The 22,407-nt window shown below is 34.5% G+C and overlaps 1 protein-coding gene across 1 annotated transcript; it reads left to right on the top strand.

Annotated features, from left to right (window-relative positions):
* On the top strand, nucleotides 1,490-21,850 carry LOC109837394 (elongation factor Tu, mitochondrial-like). The gene is made up of 12 exons (XM_020405630.1): nucleotides 1,490-1,818; nucleotides 2,089-2,164; nucleotides 2,636-2,728; nucleotides 2,846-2,920; nucleotides 12,175-12,279; nucleotides 12,471-12,561; nucleotides 12,946-13,151; nucleotides 18,531-18,614; nucleotides 19,034-19,099; nucleotides 19,173-19,235; nucleotides 19,513-19,753; nucleotides 21,674-21,850. The coding sequence occupies exons 1-12, from the start codon at nucleotides 1,607-1,609 to the stop codon at nucleotides 21,742-21,744; spliced, it is 1,383 nt and encodes a 460-aa protein (XP_020261219.1). The 5' UTR covers nucleotides 1,490-1,606; the 3' UTR covers nucleotides 21,745-21,850.

The raw sequence follows: 22,407 nt of genomic DNA, 5'->3' as shown, positions 1-22,407 counted from the left end.
GGTTCAAATTCAAAATTAACTTCCATGTCAAGCTAGATTTCAACTCTAAACTTGACATCTCTTGGATGTTTAAATATAGTGCATGTGGGGTTAAGCCATGTAACAACACTATCAATTTTCAATGGAAACATTATATGTTTGCCATGAGAGTTCTCCATTTGATGACATTTACCAACTTCTTAACAATAAAGTCTTGAGTCTATTGGAAACTAGGAATCTCGATAAAAATAAAACTTTCTATTGTAGGGTAAGTTTGATGAGATTACTATGCAAGAATTGCATATATAAGAGAGCAAATTGTTGGTTTCAGATGGTTTTAACAAATTTTAGCCAAACAAAACCTTCGTAGATCTAGAGCCAAGAGAAATCTACTAGTTCTAGCTTGCATCATGGCTAGATTCAGAGCCAAGACAATCTACGAGTTATTTTGGTGCAAAATAAAGATGGACAATATGTGATTGTTGAAAGAAAAATGTGAATTAAGATATTAATGAAAGAACAATTCAAATCAATTAGAAAAAGAGCGAAATAGAATAAATTTAATTTAAACAATCAAAGAAGACAGTATATACAACCATATAAAAAACCCACAAGGGTAGTGCAAATTCGAAACATTTCTTCCTCTCCAATTGTAATAAATTTGACACCTATTGACTTTTTCTACTTCCCTTCTAGTCCATTTCTTTCTCCTATGGTATTATATGTCATTCAATTCATGAATACAAAAATGCCTATATTTTGGTTATAAAAAAGATAAAAAAAAGGTGGTAGATGTTAGGAAAAAGAGTAAATTTATGTAAATGAAAAAGCCAAGAGTTATGCATACATATATGCCAAAATTTATTTATACTAATTCATAATTCATAATTAAATAAATATAGTAAGGGTAAGAAAATTAGTGGGAGGATTTCAAGTACAATAATGAAGGCAAAAGATAATGTTCTATCAGAAATCAGTTGATTCTTAGCCTCTCCCTACATGTTAAAAGCTCCGTAAACAAAATGAGAATTTTTTTCATATTTTTAAATATAAAAATATGTAAGAAGAGCATGTTTTAATATCACGTGTAGTTGCACATATCAGTTCTTATTTAATTTTAGAGAAATGATGGTAGTCGGTTCACTCATTTAGATTTTTTTTTCAATTAGAACAACCACTCAACATATCTTAAATCGAACCAAGCCATGTATTCTTAGTCGATTTACTCGGCCTAACGAGATCAATACTCACCAAATAAATAAAAAGAACAGACAAAGGAGCCTGTCCTTTATAGTAAGGGCTCATTTGGTCCATTTTTCTTAAAAATATCCATGAAATGAGTTTTCTAAACTTTAGATCACATCAACAATCAGAATGTTAACTTTTCTCTTGATTTCAGGTGAGACCAACCAATAAAAAGAACAGTGTTAAACCGTAGATCCAAAATCACTTCGGATCGGGTCTGGATCGGGCTCTTCACCCGACCCGGACCCTTTACAGCAAAAACCCTACTCATCTTTACGTTCGGTCCCTCTCCCTCCCCTCGGCCCTCGAGCAGCTTGTCCGGTGCCCGTAAACCCTAAAAATCCAACCTTTAACCCCAAATCCCTCTCTTCATCTCGCAGCCATGGCTTCGTCGGCCGTCCTAAGAAACGCTAGCTCGAGGCGCCTGCTCCAACCCTTTCCTTCTTACTCTTCCTTCTATCATTCTTGTTGCCGAGGATCGAGCTTGAGCCCTTTGCCTACTAACCATTTGCAATCGCTGCTCGGATCGAATGCGGAGAAATCCTCGGAGGCTGGATTCATATGGCGGCGATCCATGGCTACCTTCACTCGAACGTATCTTCTTTCTTTTTTCCTTTTCGTCTATTTTGGGTTGCTGACGATTGAGATTGTAGATTCATCATTTTACACTTCTCGTTGAATTTTCTTGCTGTAAAAGTATTATTATTCTGTTGCATTTTGAGAAGCATGGGGTAATTTTTTGCTGTAATTAAAATGTTACTATTTTCTATTGACTGGGTGTTCTGATCTTATCAAAGATTGTATTGAGTTTGAAGCAGAAACACGCGTTGCTTGTTTTCTTAATTAATCTGCTTGTTTCTTCAGGAAGCCTCATGTAAACGTTGGAACCATTGGACACGTGGATCATGGAAAAACTACTCTTACGGCAGCAATCACTAAGGTTGATCCTTTTTCTTTGGATGCATTTGATGTTGACTGGATATGGTTCTATTTCTATTTTCTTTCTTAAATCTGTATGTTCTTTGTAACTTTGTCGTGCCAAATCAGTACAAACTTTGTCGTCTGTGCATTTCTTCTTTTAAGCAATGAAGGGAAGCAGACAGGCAAACATGGCGTAGAATTAAGTGTATCACACTGTGCATTTTTCAATGCTGGGTGGAGAGAGATTCAATGAGAATAAGATTATAGTTCCCGCTATGAAGCTAATACTTTTATTTGAGTCCAAACACTGAACGAAGATAATTAGGGGAACTTTAATGCCTTAGGGAATGGTTTCCATATGACTAGTCCTGTTGTGACACATTAGAGGAGGTGGGACTCCTTAAAATCCAAAATCTGCAATTTATCGAACTGGTCATGTTGTATTGAAGGGGAAAGTATGTGTCTTAGCTGCCTTTGCCTTTTCTTTCAGGTACTGGCTGAGGAAGGAAAAGCTAAGGCTATCGCTTTTGATGAAATTGACAAGGCCCCCGAGGAGAAAGCTAGAGGAATTACCATTTCTACGGTTAGATAATGCTTTTCATGATTAGCAGTTTACTCTTTGCACATAACTTACTATCTTGAATGATTTGACACTTCTTATTTTTGCTTTCTTATTTAAATTACGAGCATTGTTTTCTAGGCTCATGTGGAGTATGAAACTGCTAAGCGGCATTATGCTCATGTAGATTGCCCGGGACATGCAGACTATGTCAAAGTAAGTCGTAACTAAGAAAATATTTACAATGTCAATCCAGTAATACTTGTTTATAAATTTAGATTTGTTAACCAGCAATTTGTTTGGCTTGACGACCCATTTGAAATAATATAATTGAGAGATGCATGTCAAAACAATAATCTTGGAAGTCGTACCCTCATAAAGTGGATTTGGTTTGCTATTATGCTTCCTTTTGATTGGTGGAGCACTTCAATGTTTTATGGTTTCTTTGCTGTTGGGCCTACTTGTGGCTAAAGTACTACAGACCATTGATCGCTATTTAGAAGGTTGAATTGTTTTAGGAATTTACAAAGTCATTAGAAATAAACTAATCATGAACCTAATTGGCATAGGGCTGTGTGTGTGTGTGTATAGCCCTTAGGTTTTAAAGCAAGTTGAATCTGTAGTGTTGCCTAGTAAAGTTAGCCATGTTGCAATCTGAATGCCTTTTATTTTTGGGCACTTTATTTTGGCATGGAACTGGAAGTGTAAGGCAAGGTTGAATTGTTTTAGGAATTTACAAAGTCATTAGAAATAAACTAATCATGAACCTAATTGGCATAGGGGTGTGTGTGTGTGTGTGTGTAGCCCTTAGGTTTTAAAGCAAGTTGAATATGTAGTGTTGCATAGTAAAGTTAGCCATGTTGCAATCTGAATGCCTTTTATTTTTGGGCACTTTATTTTGGCATGGAACAGGAAATGTAAGGCAAGTCACAACATATATGAACCATTGCAATCATTCTCTAGCTCTACACATTGGTGATTATTGACTTACAAGAAAACCCTCATTGGAACTTTATATTTATGCTTCTTGCTCAGTCTTATCTGTGATTTATGGATCTTGGGTATCTCAACTGATTGCTATATTTCCTGCTGTTGTTAGGATGCATGACCTGTTGCCTTAATAACACACATACAGTCATACAAATGTAAAGATAAAAGAACAAAAAACTTATCCCCAGGCAGCCCAGCATATAATTTGCAGTGGGCACATATTATTTGACCATGTTCTAGTGAACTTTTGTATTTCACTTGTTGCAAGAACTGAAACTATTACAAACTTTACTAGGGTTTGGCTTAGGATCGTCTTGAAATACTGTCCCTGTTCTTTGAATCAAATTTGCTCCATGTCAAACTTTAATTATTGGATGCTCTTGAAAGCCCGTTCGTGTTCTTTAGAGGTTGGAGTGTGGAGGATAACCAAGATTTGATGAAAAAAGCACCTCTGATAAGGTGGAGTCTTTGAAATAGCCGTTTCTGGTTCAAGAATCATGCAATACTGGTTTACTGGTTTAGTATGTGACTTGCCTTACGCTATAGTTGGGCGCAAAAACATAATCAATGTTTGCTTTTTGCCAGCGCAGACACCATGTTTGGCACAAGAAAACTAATAGTTTACGGAGATTATGGCTTTAATAAGATGAAAGAAATGATAAGTTGTCATTATGCAGGGCACGGGCAGTTGGATTCATCCCAAGACATTAAAATAAGTTCATAGCTGCATAAGTTTTACTTCACTATTATTATCTCGTGATGAGGCCTCAGATACTTCTCCTTGTACATACTTGAATTCGTACAACAACAATAACAAAGTTTTTATCCAACTTTTTGTAGTCAGCTACACAATTCTATTCTTTCATTCAGTTCTATTATGGATCATGTCCTCTGTTAAGTTATCTATGATAATATCCTTCTTAATTGCTCCATTGTTGCTACGAAGTTTTTTAGGTTAACCTTTAGATCTCTTTTTCTTAAGTGGTATACTAAGAGGTCCTTTGTATATGACCAAGCCATCTCAACTGATTCTCATTTTATCCTTAATAGGAACAATCATTTATCTCCTACAAATGCAATCATTTATTATCCTATCTTTTAGTGTATACCCACAAAGCCGATGTAACATCCTCATTTCTTGTACACATTTTTTGCACATGTTTCAATTGCTTAACACTATGATCAATAAAGCATTGTTTTTTATTACTGTTCTATGGAATTTTCTGTTAGTCTCATATGTATTCTACAATCATATAAGACGCCCAAGCACTCCTCCTTTTTAACCATTCCGATTTAATTCAATTGATAACATCATCATCAAGCTCACCATTATGATGAACGATTGATAAATAATAAAAGTGATTACTTTTAGGTATTACTTAACTATCAAAATGTATTATATGCTCTTTTCACTTCACAACTTCAAAAATTATATTTCATGAATTGTATTTTTGTTCTACTAATTTTAAATCCTTGGTTTCGAGAGTTTTGTCCCTACCTTCTACTTTAGGTTTTATACCTTTTCTAGTCTCTTCAACAACTAATACTTGATCATTAGTAAATAAAATACACTAAGACTTTGTGTTGAACGTGTCTAACAAGTTGGTCTATAACTAATACAAAATAATAAGCATTTTAAGTTTGATCTTTGATGTAAATATGTGATGATAGGAAACCTTGTCTCTACATCATTTGTTCTCACCCTTGTTGTCACTCTATTATACTTATCTTTAATTGCATCAATATATATTAGATAACCCACCACATCATCTTTCCAAAGGTACTATACTGCAAGATTTTCCTAGATCAATGAAAATATTATATAGAAATTTCTCTTCTCTTGATGTCTCTACATCAATTTATCATTATATAAATAGGTTCCTTAGCTGGCTTCTTGGACATAAAACCAAATAGATTCTCAGATATGCTTGTCTTATTTGTTGGCCTTTGCTTAATTTCTATCTCAAAGTTTCATAGTATGACTTGTGAGTTTAATATCATGATAGTTTGAACAACTTTGTATATCTCATTTTCCTTTATTTTTGTATATCGGTACCAAAGTGAATTATTCGGTCATTTGGACATTTTTTTCGTCTTAATAATCTTATTAGATAAGCTCACTAACCATCTGATGAGGACAATAATGGCAATTTCTATATTTGTTATTTGACTTTCTTTTATTTTAGTTTTGAATAAGGAAGATTTGACAAGTTTGATCATATCTTAATTTAGTTTTAATTGTGAGAAATTTGAGGGATTTTTCTATTTTGGTAGGATTTTAATTTTTTTTAATTTTGAATTTTGAATTTTGGGTCAAGTTTAGTAGTTAATCAGTTTTTAGTATCTGAGTGATTTGAGGAATTTTGAATTTTGAATTTTGGGTCAAGTTTAGTAGTTAATCAGTTTTTAGTATCTGAGTGATTTGAGGAATCTGATTGATTTTGAGAGATGTTTTTAGTATCTGAGTGATTTGAGGAATCTGATTGATTTTGAGAGATTTTGTAATTGCTCTATAAAAGCACTGCTGTAATCAGAATGAAATTGCTGTAATCAGAATGAAATATATTGAAGAATTGAATGAAAAATATTGTGTTAACAATTATTGGTGTGAAGCCTCGGATGTGAAACCCTAGCCTGACTTCTCTTTCTTTTCCCCAGCCGCTAGACTCCCTCCCTTCCTCTGCATCAATCGCAGAACATCCCCCTCCTACTCTTTCTCCTCAGCCGCCAAACCCATCTCCTTCTCTTCCTCTAGCAACCGTCACCAACTCCACCCTCCCTTGTTTTCTCTGCCAGCCGCGCCTCCCCTTCCCTGACCCCCCTTCAGCAACAAACCATCGCCGCTGTCCTGCTTCTCCCCTCTTCCAGTCGTCGGATCCCCTCTCCCTTTTCTTCTCCAGCTGTGCATCCTCCCTTGCAATCGCCGCCCTCCCGTCTCCTCCGCCAGTCGCGCCTCTTCCTGCTCCTTTTGAGAACGAACAGCGCCGTCCGTCTTCTGCCTTCTCCTCTTTCCCTCTAGCAAATCCCACCGCTACAAAACCACTCTTTCACCCGCTTTTCTTCTGCTCCGATCAGCCAGCACCCCCTCCTTGCGTCCCTCCCTGTTCAAACAGCCCGACGACATCCTTCCCCTGCTCCGCCATCCTGAGCAGCCAACCAGACGACACCCTCTTGCTCTTCTCTAACCGAGCAGCCCCACGAGACCTCCACGCCTCCACTTCCGAGTAGTTCAGACGCCGCTCGCGTCCTTCGATCGCCCACGCATCCAGTCGCTACGTGGTCGTCACCTCGTCGTTGTCACACCACCTCCAGAGGTCCCTCACGACTAGCATGTTCGCTTAGTTCACCGTCGTTGTCGTCGCTAGTTCGACGTCGTTGTCGTCGCCAGTTCATCCGTCGATCGTCACCACTTGATAGCCCAGTAAATTATTTTTTGTTAATCTTATTTTATTAGTTAATTGCATGAGTATTTTATCTCTAAACTCTTATCATATATTCACTGTTTAGATTATATTTGTGAGTTGAGAGTAATTAAGCATGTGACTGTTTAACTTTGATATTGATTGTAGAATTTGAGCATGATAATGAATATTACAGTTAAATTGATCGAGATTGGAATTAATCATAACTATTGATGTAAATTTCGTTAAATCCATCAATCACATTAGTTGTTTTGAATTTAATTTCCTGTCAAAGATCATGGAATTTGGTGAAACGATGCATTATTCGATTTAAATCGCTGATTCTGATAGACCTCTGTCCCATTTCACATCACCATCCTAAGCCTGTAACTATGACATTTCCAAACTTCAATAGGAATACCACCGATCCTACATCTTTTCACTTTTCATTTTCTTAAAGCATTTTTAACCTCAACAGTCCTAATTTTCCAACAATATCGATAGTATTTATGATGCATTATATGGTTAAATTTCTACAGTTTCCTATTTGGTTATCTTTAAACAAGTTATGAAAGTAACACCTCCATCTCTCTTTAATTTCCTTTTTGGTTACTAGAACTCTTTGATCTTCTCCCTTGATACATTTAATATCACCTAAGTCCCTATTCTTTCTTTCTTTCATTTTAGGAATTACATGCACACAAGCCTTATATTCCTACTTATGGAAATTCGTTTAAGTCTTGTATTTAATCTCATTAACTGCTCTTTTTGGTTCCTTCGCTGCTAGTTTATACATTATTGTCTTACTGCATGCTCTCTCTCTCTCTCTTATATATATGGATACTGCATGCTCTCTCTCTCTCTCTTATATATATATGGATAACCTTGGTACCAAGAATCATTTTTGTCCTTAGTAGTGAGGTGGCTCATTCTCATTCATACATTCAAAGGGGACCACTTGCACATGAGTTGGAGAACATAGTTGAAAAAACCCGTTATAACCCGCTTTATAACTTAACGGTGTCCTCTTGTTATGTAACACACCCATTTAACGCTGAAACTATTTAACCTAGAAAAAATGTTATATTGCGTTAAATATGCGTTACGTTATATGACCAGTTAACATGGATTTTTTAGGTTAAATTGCATCTCTAATCAGGACGTGGATGCATCTCCGCCATCCAAATCATTTAAACCCTACCCCTTTTAGTCTTGATCACCCTATTCTCTTCCTACGAATAAGCGATCTCTTTGCCTCCAACCTAAACCTTAACTCCTTGCGTCCTCTAAAACTCCACTGGCTATCCGCGGCTTCTGTGACCAAGGTTTTAAATATCAGCCGATAATCCGATATTATCCCGGAGTTATCGGTTTTAGGAGATTTCCGATAGGATAAGTTGAAACTTAAATCAATATCTTTTTTGGGGTTTATCGGCGATAATGCGGCGATAAGGGTGATTATCGGCTGCTATTAGCGGCTTTAAAACTCGGAATTATCGGGCCACACTATTGGGTTTTGATTTTGGGTAATGGACATTTTTTGAGTGAACTTGAAACCCGACACGACCCGTTCTTTACAATAAAACTTAAACTCGATTAAGTAGCCCTAATCCTCCGTTCTCTCTCCCCTCATTTGTGCGGTTGTGTCCACTGCCCTAATCCTCTGATCTCCGTTTCTCTTTGGACTCTGTCGACATTGACGCTCGCCTCTGCTGACTTCGACGCGCCGCGACGCGCGCCGACGCCGACTTCGACGCGCGCTGACGCGCGCCTCTGCCGACTTCGATGCGCGCCTCCTCTTCGGACTCTGCTGATCTCAATGCTATCAATTTCGACCATTCGACGCTGCTCTCTCATCGACATTAACTTCATCGACTTGACGACTTCGACTGATGTTGTGCTCTCTCCATCGACGCCATCATCAACTGAGCTGATTGACTCGACGACGTTAACCGACGCTGAGCTCTCCATTAATGCCGAGCTCTCTCCATCGACGCCATCATCAACTGTGACTTCGACAGTTCGACTTGGACTCTTCATCGACGCCACGCCCTCAACACAACTTCTGAAGTTGTAGCAACAAATAAAATTCACTATTTAGTTGGTTTTTTCTCTAGTTATTTAGTGAATGTTGAGAGAATGAAAGAGGGGAGTATGGTCAGATTACAATTTGGGGTATTATATTATATATACACATCATACGGTATATCACTCCGATAAATACTACTTATCCCCGATATATCCCCGATTTTCACTATCCGATAAGGATTTTGGCCATCTGATAAATCCTCGATAACCGATATTTAAAACCTTGTCTGCGACTCCGGTGAGGTAAATTTTTTATTTTTTAGTTATGTATTGGGCATCTCAGATTATATCCTTTAAATAGATAGTTATTTTAAAATTATCTTTCAAATCCCAATATTTTCTATTGCCAATTTACCCTAAATCATATCAAACTTGTTGCTCCATTACTTTACCATTCAATATAATTTTTTAAGATCTACCACATAATTAGAGTATAGTGATTAATTAGTGGGTTAATTGTGTTGATGAGATAATTACTTTCAGTTATCTCTTGATTTTGATTAGGTTTTTTAGTTTTCATTTTCAGCTAATACTAATTTTTGTGAAATTAAGTTTGCACATAATCTTGTATATAATTTCTTACTATTATTACATAGTCATGTTTAGTTTGGTTGATTTAGTCCACTTGATAAGGAATTAGAATATTTTTGTAAAGTTAAAAACTTGAGAGTTGGAAGTGTTTGGTTTATTTTAGACTTATTTTTATTGCCTTAACCTTGATGAGGTTAACGTAATTGATCATTTCATGATGTTTTTTGGGATGGTTGTTAGTCATATATGGCTAACTTTTGTTAAGAATTTGTGATACTATATTTTTATGTTTGATAATTGTGATGTTAGGTTTTAAAAGTTTGATGATTCTAAGTATTAAAGTTATTATGAATTGTTACTATTTACAAAATATCTAAATAATTAATAAACAATATAACCTACGTATGCGTTGTGTTTTTTTTTTTTTGCTTTTTTTTTCTTAACCCTTAACAGAAGACCAAGCGTTTCATAACCCATTTTTCATTATTTTCAACTTTGTAGAGAGCACTATTTTCAAGTGGGGACCATTAAGATGAGAGATTAATCGTTGGCCACATCATTACCAAGTATAGTTGAACTACTTGGTATTAAGTTCCTCCATTTCTCTCTCTCTCTCACACATATATATACGGTTTTTTTTTCTGGATACACCTTGTCATCCTTGATTTCACTTTTGTGAATCTTTCTAACTAGCTTTGTCTTTCATGCTCACTGTAATCTCCAAACCATCTCAAACTTGTCACCTTTATCTTCTCAGCCGTACACTTAATTTCTCTTTTATTTTGTTTTATCATATTTCCAGTCATTAACTTCGATATTTCTCTTTCATTTCATATTCTATTTTGTTTTGTTGTCACTCATCAACTTTAATTTTTATGTTTACACTTATTTTATCTTTTATCATATTTCCAGTCATCAAATTCAACATTTCTTAATTTTGTTACTTGCGCATGTATCATGGCGAAGCATAGATGTTTGTTTTCTTAAAAATGTTTTCCATTAGTTTTGTAAGTGTTCACAGACCAAGCTTATGGAAACACTCCTGTCAGTTCACTCTTTAATCTCCTTTAGGATGAATGTTATACTTAAAGACAAAAATAATCAGTCTTATGTTTATCTTGGTCATTAACATGAACTACTTTTTCCTAATATTTTTGTATGTCCATTGTATCATATAAATTATCTTTCTGGTCCTATTGCAATATCATCAGCAAGCAAACGCACACGTAAGCCTATCAGTAGCTAATGCTAAGAGATAATAATATTATCCCACCCTTACGGGTGCATATGATAATAATTTGATCTGTCTCTTCTCCAACAATAATGTACGCCATACCCATATTACAGGCTAATGTTTATAATAATTCACATGTAGTATAACTTAACAAAATGATGATTTGTGCTTCAACTTTTCCCTGAAGAAAATGCAAAGGCATATAACTTATATCATTTAGGCAAACAAAATTGAGTTTCCTCTGCTTAGATCCATTTCCTTTTCTTCATTTTATTATTTATGTTGCGAACTCTACATTTAAATTTATGGGTAAATTTCACAAAATCCCCAAAACTTTAGGGTGTTTCCCACAATACCACCAAGTACTTTGTTTTTCTGGGTTAAACCCCAAAACTTTTCCCACTTAACCCCAAGTGACATAAATGCCCATATCATAAAACATACTTGTTTATTTTCATCTCATTCTCTCCTCCCCTCCCATTAACCCCTATATGAGAAAAATAAAGAAGAGAGAGAGGAGGGGTTTTCTTGCATATTTTTGAATGTGAGGTTTTTTTTTAAAAAATTTAAAAAGTAAAAAAGTATTTTTTATGTTCAGCGGCATTTTCATCACTTGGTGGTTAAGTGGGACATGTTCTAGGTGTTTAATGGCAAGAACAAGGTTATTGGGAGTATTGTGGAAAACATCACATAGTACTTGGGGGTTTTGTAAAATTCACCCTTAAGTTTATATTCACAAAAAAATTAAAAAATGCAAGTAATTGGTTAAAACAGTGAAGCTTATGTAACTTCAAAAATGGGAATACTAGAATGAATCAAAACCTTAAATGTATCTTATATGGCCGCAATAGTCCAAGAACTGAACTTTTTTTTTGAATGTTACCATACAGTTGTTTTGTGATTTTAATTGAATTTATAAGTTAAAAGATTTTGATATTTTCCCATGGTACATTTACTTAAGGATATGTTGATGATGTTATTTTTTTGGTTAAAACAGCGAAACTTATGTAACTTAAAAAAAGGGAATATTAGAATGAATCAAAACCTTAAATGTATCTTATATGGTTGCAATAGTCCAAGAACTGAACTCTTTTATTTTTGGAAGTTACCACACAGTTGTTTTGTGATTTTGATTGAATTTATAAGTTGGAAGATTTTGATATTATCCCATGGTACAATTACTTAAAAAGAGATTTTGATGATGTTATTCTTTTGTTGAGTTACAGAATATGATTACTGGAGCTGCACAAATGGATGGTGGAATTCTTGTTGTATCTGCACCAGATGGACCAATGCCTCAGACGAAGGAACATATTTTGCTTGCTCGCCAGGTGATTAACTTATTGCTTGTTCTGCTCACTTTTATTTAGACGAAGGAACATATTTTGCTTGCTCGCCAGGTGATTAACTTATTGCTTGTTCTGCTCACTTTTATTTTCTTCAAGGCCTTCTTAGTCCTTCGTATGCAATTTCTATTTTCACTTTTGAGTGATTCTTTAGTCTTTACTTTCCTTCTGTGTAGGTTGGTGTGCCATCACTTGTGTGCTTCCTGAACAAGGTTGATGCTGTTGATGATCCTGAATTGCTGGAACTCGTGGAAATGGAACTACGTGGTATGAAGCCACAACTAGATAAATATTTAATTAATAAATGTGTGTTATAATGTTGTTGATACTCTTGAATTATGGGAATTCATAGAAATGGATCATCGAATTAATAAATGTGTGTTATAATGTTGTTGATACTCTTGAATTATGGGAATTCATAGAAATGGATCATCGCATGGAGTCATAAATGAATAATTGAATGTAATACTCTTGAATTATGGGAATTCATAGAAATGGATCATCGCATGGAGTCATAAATGAATAATTGAATGTATGCATGCTTGTGTGTATTGGTGATTCTATTTATATGTCAAGCATATATACATGCAAGCAACTATGCATATGTATTGATTTTTGCCCTATTTATCATACATCACCTTTGATTGGCAGAGCTGCTTAGCTTCTACAAGTTCCCTGGTGATGAGATCCCAATTGTTCGGGGGTCAGCTCTATCTGCCTTACAGGGGACAAACGATGAAATTGGGAGGAAGGCTATTCTAAAGTTAATGGATGCCGTTGATGAGTACATACCCGACCCTGTACGCCAACTTGACAAGCCATTCCTCATGCCAATTGAGGATGTTTTCTCTATTCAGGTGATCGAATTTTATTTCATTCTTATCTTGAATTTGTAGTTTGCAACTGAGTATGAATTTTCCTTTTAAACCAACCATGGGTCAGAATTTAATATAACTAGTAGGGTGCAAATGCATTGCATGGGTGACAATACTTGTTTTATGGTCTGATTATTTTTTGTAAGGAAAATGATGAAGCGAGTCAAGCGACCAAAATAATTGCACGTGCATTGAAAACTATAAACACATATATTAATTTAATAAAAATATTCCATTTAAAGAATATTAAGTTAATATTAATAAAATTAGATATTGGTATTTAAAAATGATATACAAACCACTTTTTAGTATTAAAATGTAAATAAATAAAAAAATGCTATTTTCCAAAATAATCTAGATGAAATAGGTGAAAGATATTTATTAATTTGAAGGAAAGCAAGCTATTTACATACAAAGAAGTTTTGATTACTGATAAAGTTGGATACAAAGATTTGTGAGCATGCATGACGTATGTTGATGAAGATATGCAGTGCGGTAGGAAAATTTTCCAGTTAGCGTGGACCAATAGCAAAAAGTTAAAACTTGACTAGTAAATTTAAAATTAATCTAGAAGGTGATCAAGTGTACCAAGATGTATCAGGTTTTAACGGTGGGGAGAGATGAGAGGACAAATAGGCATAGTTTAAAATTCAAAGAAGCACTAAATTAATTATACCTTTTCACTATAACCATTTAGCAATATTTTCCATATCTATGAGTAAATTATAATGAAATAATACAAACTATCATTGCGTGTTGTCAATGCGCAAGGCGTAGTGTGGGGCAAAGTATCTTTATACACACATGCGCAAGGCGTAACGCGGTGCGCGCACCCGCGTGATGTGAGGTGCACACCGCACACAATTTTTCACGATAGATAATCAAGCATGAAGCATGTATAGGAATTCACATAAAACAATATTTCAGGTTAAATAATATCTTACTACCAAATCACAATATAATGTCTCAATTTCTAATGCTAACACGTCCAACGTAGTAGCAAAGTTCATAATTTTTTAAATCAAATGTCAAATCAAGACTAATATTCCATCAAAATTAAATAGTAAACGAGGATTCAATAGGGTCATCTATTGAAGGCTGCTAAAAAGGCCTAGGGGATTTATTTTGCTTTTTGAAATAGTGATTATCGAGTATATAGACTCATTGAAATGTTAAACAAACAAAAATATACTAGGCTGTGTACTACATACACCCTGCGCAAAGTTAGGATGTTTGCGAGACGCAAAAGGCGTTGTTGCATCAGATGTGGGGCGCTTCTCACCACCCCGCATCACAGGGCGCATGAGGCGCACGCCATTAAAAACACTACTATCATTAAAATTTCACCAATATTTGAGGATTGTCTTCCTTTCCTTCCTACCTTTCTCAAGGTTTTTTTAATTTTATTTGAGATATGCTGGGCTGAAGCAAATGGGGTTATAAGGAACATGTGACTTTTGAGTTCTAAACTAAAATTTTTATTAATAAGTTTTCATCATTGGTTGATGTAAATGAAATCATATTTTCATTTGTAAAGATTGAGTTCGGGAATATTGATTACACTATGACGAAGTGGTTTTTTATTTTCATGTCATCATTATGCATTGAGAGTGAGCCTTGGCACAACGGTAAAGTTGTTGCCTTGTGACCCGAAGGTCATGGAGTCAAATCCTAGAAACAACCTCTTCGCATGCGGGGTAAGGCTGTGTACATCTGACCCTTCCTAGAGCCCACAATGATGGGAGCCTCGTGCATTGGGCTACCCTTTTTTATGTCATCATTATGCATTAAGCCTTTATTCTATGAGATATACTAAAAGCTATTAAGATCATCATCCGTAGAGGAGCATGAAGTGCTTAATTAATAGAAAGGATTAACGTTAGCATTTTTCATGGCATCATTTTTGCATGAAAAACCTTCTCACTATCATTTAAAATGTTTGCACGCTATCAACTAAGATGTTTACCTAAATTGATAGGTTATAGCAGTAATTTACAATTTTTTACAAGCTAAGCTAAGCCGATGAACTTTTTAACTACAGTAGGAAAAAGCTAACTATCTAAACATTTTTAACATGATAAATAAATAAGTTATTGTCTTGATGTTATTGATTATGAATTGTTGTTGTCAACTGATATTATAGTTGAGGGCATTTTTGGATAAAAAGTTTTAACATAGGGCATGCTTTTAGAATAGTATTAGATTAGATAGATTAGAAGCATGTCACCTATACAAAGATTATGTATAAGTGCATTGCTAGATGTGGTTTACCGCATTGGTCTTTACTTTATCCGCATCCTCACAGCTTCACAGAAGGATAGCTGACAGGGGGCAATGTTTGAAAATTTGAGTATCACCAATGTTTGACCGAATTTTGGCCTCCGGGTCCAATCAAGATGGGGTATATTTATTGGGCCAAATTCGGATAAAGTTATATTATACATATATATACATATATGTATATATATGTATATATATGTATATATATACATATACATATATGTATATATATGTATATATATGTATATATACATCTATATGTATACATATACATGTATATGTATATATGTATATATACATCTATATGTATACATATACATGTATATGTATACATATATATGTACATATGTATGTATATATGTACATGTATATATGTACATATGTACATATATACATACATATGTACATATATATGTACATATTTATGTGTGTGTGCTAAGTTGCATGGAAACGGGCACGGGTACTGGTACGGGTGCAGGTGCAGGTACGGGACACAACAAAACTGTAAAATGTAGGGTACGGGGACACGACTACATATATATTGAATTAATACTGTACATAAGATAATTTTTTCCCCTTCATGTGTCATTAGAATTAAAATTCCGATCACATTTTTGAGTTTCTTTTATCATATTGATTATCGTGAATTGTAAACTACACATTTTTTTTACTAGACATCTAAACGACCCATTAACTATATAGTTTTAAACTTGGGTATGGACTGAAACGAATCCGACCCGTATCTCATTAGTTTCAAAAGACGGATGTGAAGTGTAAGCTCTACGTCCAGAAAGTCTTTGACAAGTGTTTTAAATTAACACATATATCATATAATTGAGTACATGTTGTAATAAATGCATGCATATATTCAAGAAGTGTCCATGAAGTTTGAGTATGGGAAAGTGTCGGGTACGTGTCCGGTACGGGTACGGCTTCATTATAGAAGTACCCGGGTAACATAGTGTGTGTATATATATATATATATATATATATATATATATATATGAAATGAATATAGTTCATATGATACAAGAGAGTTCATTAATATGTTATATTTGAAAAGCTAAGATTAGATATCTTGATCATCAAAATCAACCTAAATCCTTTAATCTAAGGATCAAAACAATTACAATTGTATGAGCAATGTATATTCGAATACTTCGGATACGGATATGGATATTTCACTACATACTTGTTTCCACGACCATATCCCATCGGATATAGATATTAGTGACCAAATCCTCGCATATGGATACATATATATTTTTTCGCCACCGTAGTTGTGGGTGCTAAGGCTTATGCTTAGGTGAGAATATTATCATTATATTATCATCCCAGCATTCTGGCTCAAAATGCACCAAGACCGTTGAAATGCGCATCAGAGGAAGTTTCCCTCAAGGAGACACATGGGTTTCATTTTTTTTTATTGGAAGTGAAAAGCGTTATCCAACAGAGACTAAGATTGGATGAAATTAGAGCATCATCATACAAACTGACATGACCTGGATCACTTGTTGCTTCCAGCAGCTCCACTTTCACCCTCTCTCGTTCAGGTTTTAAGGTTTAAATGGTTCACGCAATTTCCTCGGTTAGTTTACAGATGCTTACTAGCTGGACCACAAGTAATTGCATATACTTGCAGATTTAGATTTCAAATTGTAAACATATAATGAAAACAAAGTGGATTTTGATGACCGAATATGGAGTCCATTTTGACGAAGAGAAGGACTTATTGGCGGTAGCTGTCAATTATGAAGGCATGGTCAGGACGGTGTCTCTACACAACCCATCTCAAGGGAAATGGTTGGAAATTGAAAAAGCTGCATAACTCATGCAAAAGCATTTAGGCTCAATTGAGCCCAAATTCTTCTTTTCAAATCTTTATATAAGCGAGTATTGTTTGTGTCTGAAACTAATTGAGTCATAAATCCAAATTGGATCTTTAAAGCAAATAAAAGCCCAAATATTGATATTACCATATTTCAGTTGACATTGAGGTCAAAATATTGGTTAATGTATCAGGAAGATTATGATATTTTGTTGAAAAATTGAAAAACAATAAACGATACTGAAACATTATTTATAACAAATTAAAGCCCAAATATAGAGATAGGCTATAGCCGCCATATTTTTGCTGATATTGAGGTCATATTATCAGTCCTTGGGAAAATTCTAATATTTTGCTGAAAAATTGCAAAAACAATGAAGGACATTCAGACAATATCGTTTTGCTACAAGAGTTATTTGACTTGTCGGCGGATATATCAGCCATATCTTCTAATATAATAATTAAGACAATGATTCAATCTGATGACAGTCAATCTTCCTCCAAAGATGCGAATCCGATATTTTATACATGCATCAAGCAAACATAATTTGAGTGTTTTGTACAACTTCGAAATTTGAGTTCTAATGCTTTATGCTGGGTGGAACACATTTAGAACCCATTAACTGTGGAAGGCATGTCATGCAATGTGAAATGTTAATAATCTGATACTTCCGAAGGTAGCTATTTCTCTCTTCGTACACACAAGCACAAGTAGACAGACATGCAGTTTGCAAATTTACTGTGTTTTCTATAAATCCAACCCTGTATCACTAACTCTCTATTGCTTAATTTCTTCTTTCAGATGAATGTAACATTCATGTGAAGTTAATAGGGGAAAACTTGGATGTTCTTTAATACTGGTATTTTTTTGAAATTTTATTTATTGAGGTTAGCTTGTGTCGTGACTCATCATACTGTGTGACTCACCATACTGTATAGATTTTCACGGTTTACAATTCAGTCTTGGGCCATCATAGACTGAGGTAGATGTCAAGGAGCTTGGCTCATTATTCATACTACATGTTTGCTAAAGTATCTTTAATTAGATAAAATGCTTGGTAGCTGGTAGTTTGCAGAGAAAAATCAGTGGCGGAATGTGTTCTAACGCAATGTTCATTGTATTTCTGACCTTAGTGGTAATTGAAGTCATGGTTTCTAAAATAGAAATATTTTTTTCATGCTTTTTGCTTGAGGTGTTCGTTTTCGAGTGCCACAGTATTCATTTGATGGTTATTATGTGCCTTTTGTTCCAGGGACGTGGAACTGTTGTAACTGGACGTGTAGAGCAAGGAACAATTAAAACTGGAGAAGATGTTGAGATTTTAGGTTTAATGCAGGTAAGTTATGATAAGCTGTAGTTTTCTCGCACCCTAGAGCCCCCCAACCACGTCAAAACTCCTCACTCAAAAAAAAAAAAAAAAGAAAGAAAGAAAAAAGAACGTAAAGAAAAGAAAATAAAGAGTGCTTTTGTGTTCGCAAGTAACAATTTGGGTACTTAATTATTTTTTATATATGATGTGACCCCTCTCTGATTTTCTTAGTTTGATCAGTGGATAATAGGTTTGAGCACGTTCTTGGATTTTTTGCAGAGTGAGATTTTTATTCTTACACAGGAGCAATAAAATGTTTGTGAATTTTTTTATTCAAAGTTAACCAAGTTGGAGATTTGAGATAATCAGTTATCAATATAAAAAGATGAACTAAAAATGCAAACATATTTATTGTTTGGATGATTATGGAGTTCATTATTTGACAGGGTGGTCCGTTGAAGACTACTGTTACTGGTGTAGAGATGTTCAAGAAGATCTTGGATCATGGAGAGGTATAAATAGTACGCACAAACAACCTTATTTGCATTTCTTTATTTTCTAATTTTTGGTTGTATGTTTCTTTAGGCTGGTGATAATGTTGGTCTTCTTCTACGGGGTTTAAAACGTGGAGATGTACAGAGGGGGCAGGTAGATTTATTAAGGAATAATATCACGATGATACTCAAATGCTCACTTATTTCTCTTTCTTTTGTTTTTTACTTGTCCCTAGAGATGGATGACAATACTTTCCAAATGATTTCAGCAATCAATTTGTTTTAAAAAAAATTATTTATTTGTATGTTGTATTGTATCTGTCTCTTTCCTTTTAAAAGATGGACAGTTAAAAGTTACATATATTAGTTTGTTTATCTTTGTTGAAACCCGTGTGCATTTCATGTAGACATGGTGCATTTTTTGAATGTAGGTTGTTTGCAAGCCTGGGAGTCTTAAGACATATAAGAAATTTGAGGCAGAGATTTATGTGCTTACAAAAGATGAAGGTGGTCGGCACACTGCCTTTTTCTCAAACTATAGGCCTCAATTCTACATGAGGACTGCTGATGTTACTGGCAAGGTGGAATTGCCTGAAAATGTGAAGATGGTGATGCCCGGAGATAATGTGACTGCTGTTTTTGAACTTATATCCGCAGTTCCACTCGAAGCAGGTAATGGTGTAAAAAACTGTTAAATTTTGTATACGAAACTTAAATTTTGTTAGTTTTACTATTAAGGGGGTGTTTGGCAATCTGAAAGTGAATTTAAAATATGTAAGTTACTTTTTTTTACAAATGACTTTTACATCCATGTCAGCACGCAAGTGAAATACATTGTTTGTTTGAAAAATTAAATTATTATCGAAAGTGCAATGTGAAGATGACGTGGCAAAATAAGATTAATTAGAAAATATAATTAAAATCATTTAATTAAATTACTTACCTTTTTGTCACTTTCATGTGACTTCACCATTTTTTTAGGGGAAGTCAAAATTGCATTAAATCTTATGTGGCAACTTTCTTACATCTCACTTTCATAACCACTTACATGAAAACAAACACCTTAATTGTTAAATGAAAGTAACTTTCTCACTTTCATCTTTCACTTGCATGCAAACAAACACCCCCTAAGTGGCCTTGGTTCTGAAATTCCAAATTTACTTATTATAGTCTTGAAGGGCCTACGTTTATTGTAAAACCATTAATTTCTAATCCTTAACTATTCTGTTTTTTTGTACTGATACTTTGACAGCTGTCTGATGGTGCTCATGCTCATGTCTGATAGTATTATTCTATGATTCTGTTATATAACTGATTCTATATCTTGTTTTCCCTTTTAAAAAGGTTTACATGCCATTCATTAATTGGATTCCTGTTCTCTTTTATTAGTTTCATGGCCTCGAGGTTTGTAATAGTGAATTTTTTTAGATGCTTAGATAAATCCATAAATTGTTGTGTGATATATATAGTATATAAAACTTAAATCAAAGTATTAATTTATATCTCAAAATGCTTGATGTGGCTGCTCTGGATATTTTAGATGTTTTTCCCATGTTTTTATTTTAAATGTTTCATGGATCCTTTTCTTAAATATCCGACATGGCCCGATAATATTGCCCGATATATCCTTTTACAAGGCTTGCTGCAGCCGATATGGTTTCTAAATATCCTTTGCCACTTTTATGGTGATATATCACCAATATCTTGGCCGATATATCCTTTTATATGGCTTGTCGCAAAACAATATACCACATTTGGCAATTTTGGGCGAGATATCATGATTTTCCCATTTGATTATATCAAATGACATTTTGGCCTAAAAAATTAAACTAAATGTCACAAGGTTGATTTGTACTTTTGTATTTTTTACAAGGTTGATTAGTGATCCTAAACATATATTATTTACATTTTGTATGCTTAAATTTTATTAAGTATGTTGAGATTACATTTTAGTGCTTTATACTATATATACAAACATCCGTTATTGCATTTCGATATTTACCACATATCCCCGATATTTTCCCAATATTTGCAATCCGATATGAATTTTGACCATATGATATTTCCCCTATATACGATATTTAAAACCTTGTCATGGATAGAGCTTATTCTTGATTCCCTGAGTGTTGTTTTGTAGGGCCCTATGTGATTTGCTCTACATTAAATTTCATATTAATTTGTACAGGTTTTTTTTTTCACTGTGATCAAAACAAAAGATAAAATTGTCCTTTGCTGCTTCTGAATTTGAAAAGAGATCTTTTCCTTTTCGGAACGTGTAGTGAAAGTTGGAATGGTCTATTGGGCTCGACTTCAAGTCATGTTCTCATTCCTTTCACAATTTAAACATGTATTCTGATATTACTCGTTATATTCTGAGGGTTCTCTCTGGGTCCTTCAAGATTTTGCTATATAAATGTTTTCTTTGTTTCTTTTTCTTTTTCCTGGAATATGGTTCCATTGATCAATATCTTTGCTGATTCCTTCCTACATCTGCAAAATTTTGCGTTCTTTTATTGTGTTGCAAAAGTCACGAGCACCATTCGCAGACCTGACTTGAGTCTTGACGTCTTTTCTATCTTTTGATTTTGATAGGACAAAGATTTGCACTGCGAGAAGGAGGACGAACAGTCGGTGCAGGGGTTGTTTCAAAAGTGATCAGCTGAGCAGCTCTCATCTGCTGCATTCCCACGCTTCTTACTTAGATGCTTATTCAGACTAGTGGGCATTTGCTTCTCTCATAAAAATGCAATTTACAGATAGTTTAGTTCGTATAATTTTTTATTTATGCATTAAAGAGAAATGTTGGGGATATTAAATTTTGAAAATTTTGTTTCCTTTTGTTGACTATAGTGTAGAAATGTTATATTTCATTGTTATGAAGACTGGTTGTCTGCTTGTATCATGAATAAGATCCCCTGTTAATAACTGTTCATCGTTACGAAGACTGGTCGTCTGCTTGTATCGTGAATAAAATCCTCTTCTAATGCTAACTGAAGTGAACTCTATCAGTGTGTATCCCCAAGTTGTTCCTTTTAGTGCTTATGTCTCTTGTTATGACGGATCGACAATGTTTACATATATGCATTTCTTGGTTCTTTGTTGAAAAGAGAAATAGAGTTGTTTTGTGTATTTGTGTGAATTGGTAGTCTTGATCTCATTTCTTTCCGAAAGCCTTCCGTCGTGAAGTTAACTGAATATATGTTTTAAAAAAAAAGTCTTATTGTCCCGGTTGTTTTTATCCTGATTTATGACAAAGGATGAACAATGATAAGAATTAGTTTTTGCCCGTAATAGCAATATTATTTCATCTTTGTTGAGACCTACAC

Source organism: Asparagus officinalis, chromosome 4 (assembly GCF_001876935.1).
Source record: "Asparagus officinalis chromosome 4, Aspof.V1, whole genome shotgun sequence".
In the NCBI taxonomy this organism is placed as follows: domain Eukaryota; kingdom Viridiplantae; phylum Streptophyta; class Magnoliopsida; order Asparagales; family Asparagaceae; genus Asparagus; species Asparagus officinalis.
Note: the sequence above shows the minus strand (reverse complement) of the source record. Positions and strands in the feature narration are given on the sequence as shown.

Coding starts and splice junctions, on each gene's coding strand:
- LOC109837394 (XM_020405630.1), top strand. CDS start 1,607: ATGGCTTCGTCGGCCGTCCTAAGAAACGCTAGCTCGAGGCGCCTGCTC. Junction 2,729..2,845: donor GAGGAATTACCATTTCTACG/GTTAGATAATGC, acceptor ATTGTTTTCTAG/GCTCATGTGGAGTATGAAAC. Junction 19,754..21,673: donor CGCAGTTCCACTCGAAGCAG/GTAATGGTGTAA, acceptor TGATTTTGATAG/GACAAAGATTTGCACTGCGA.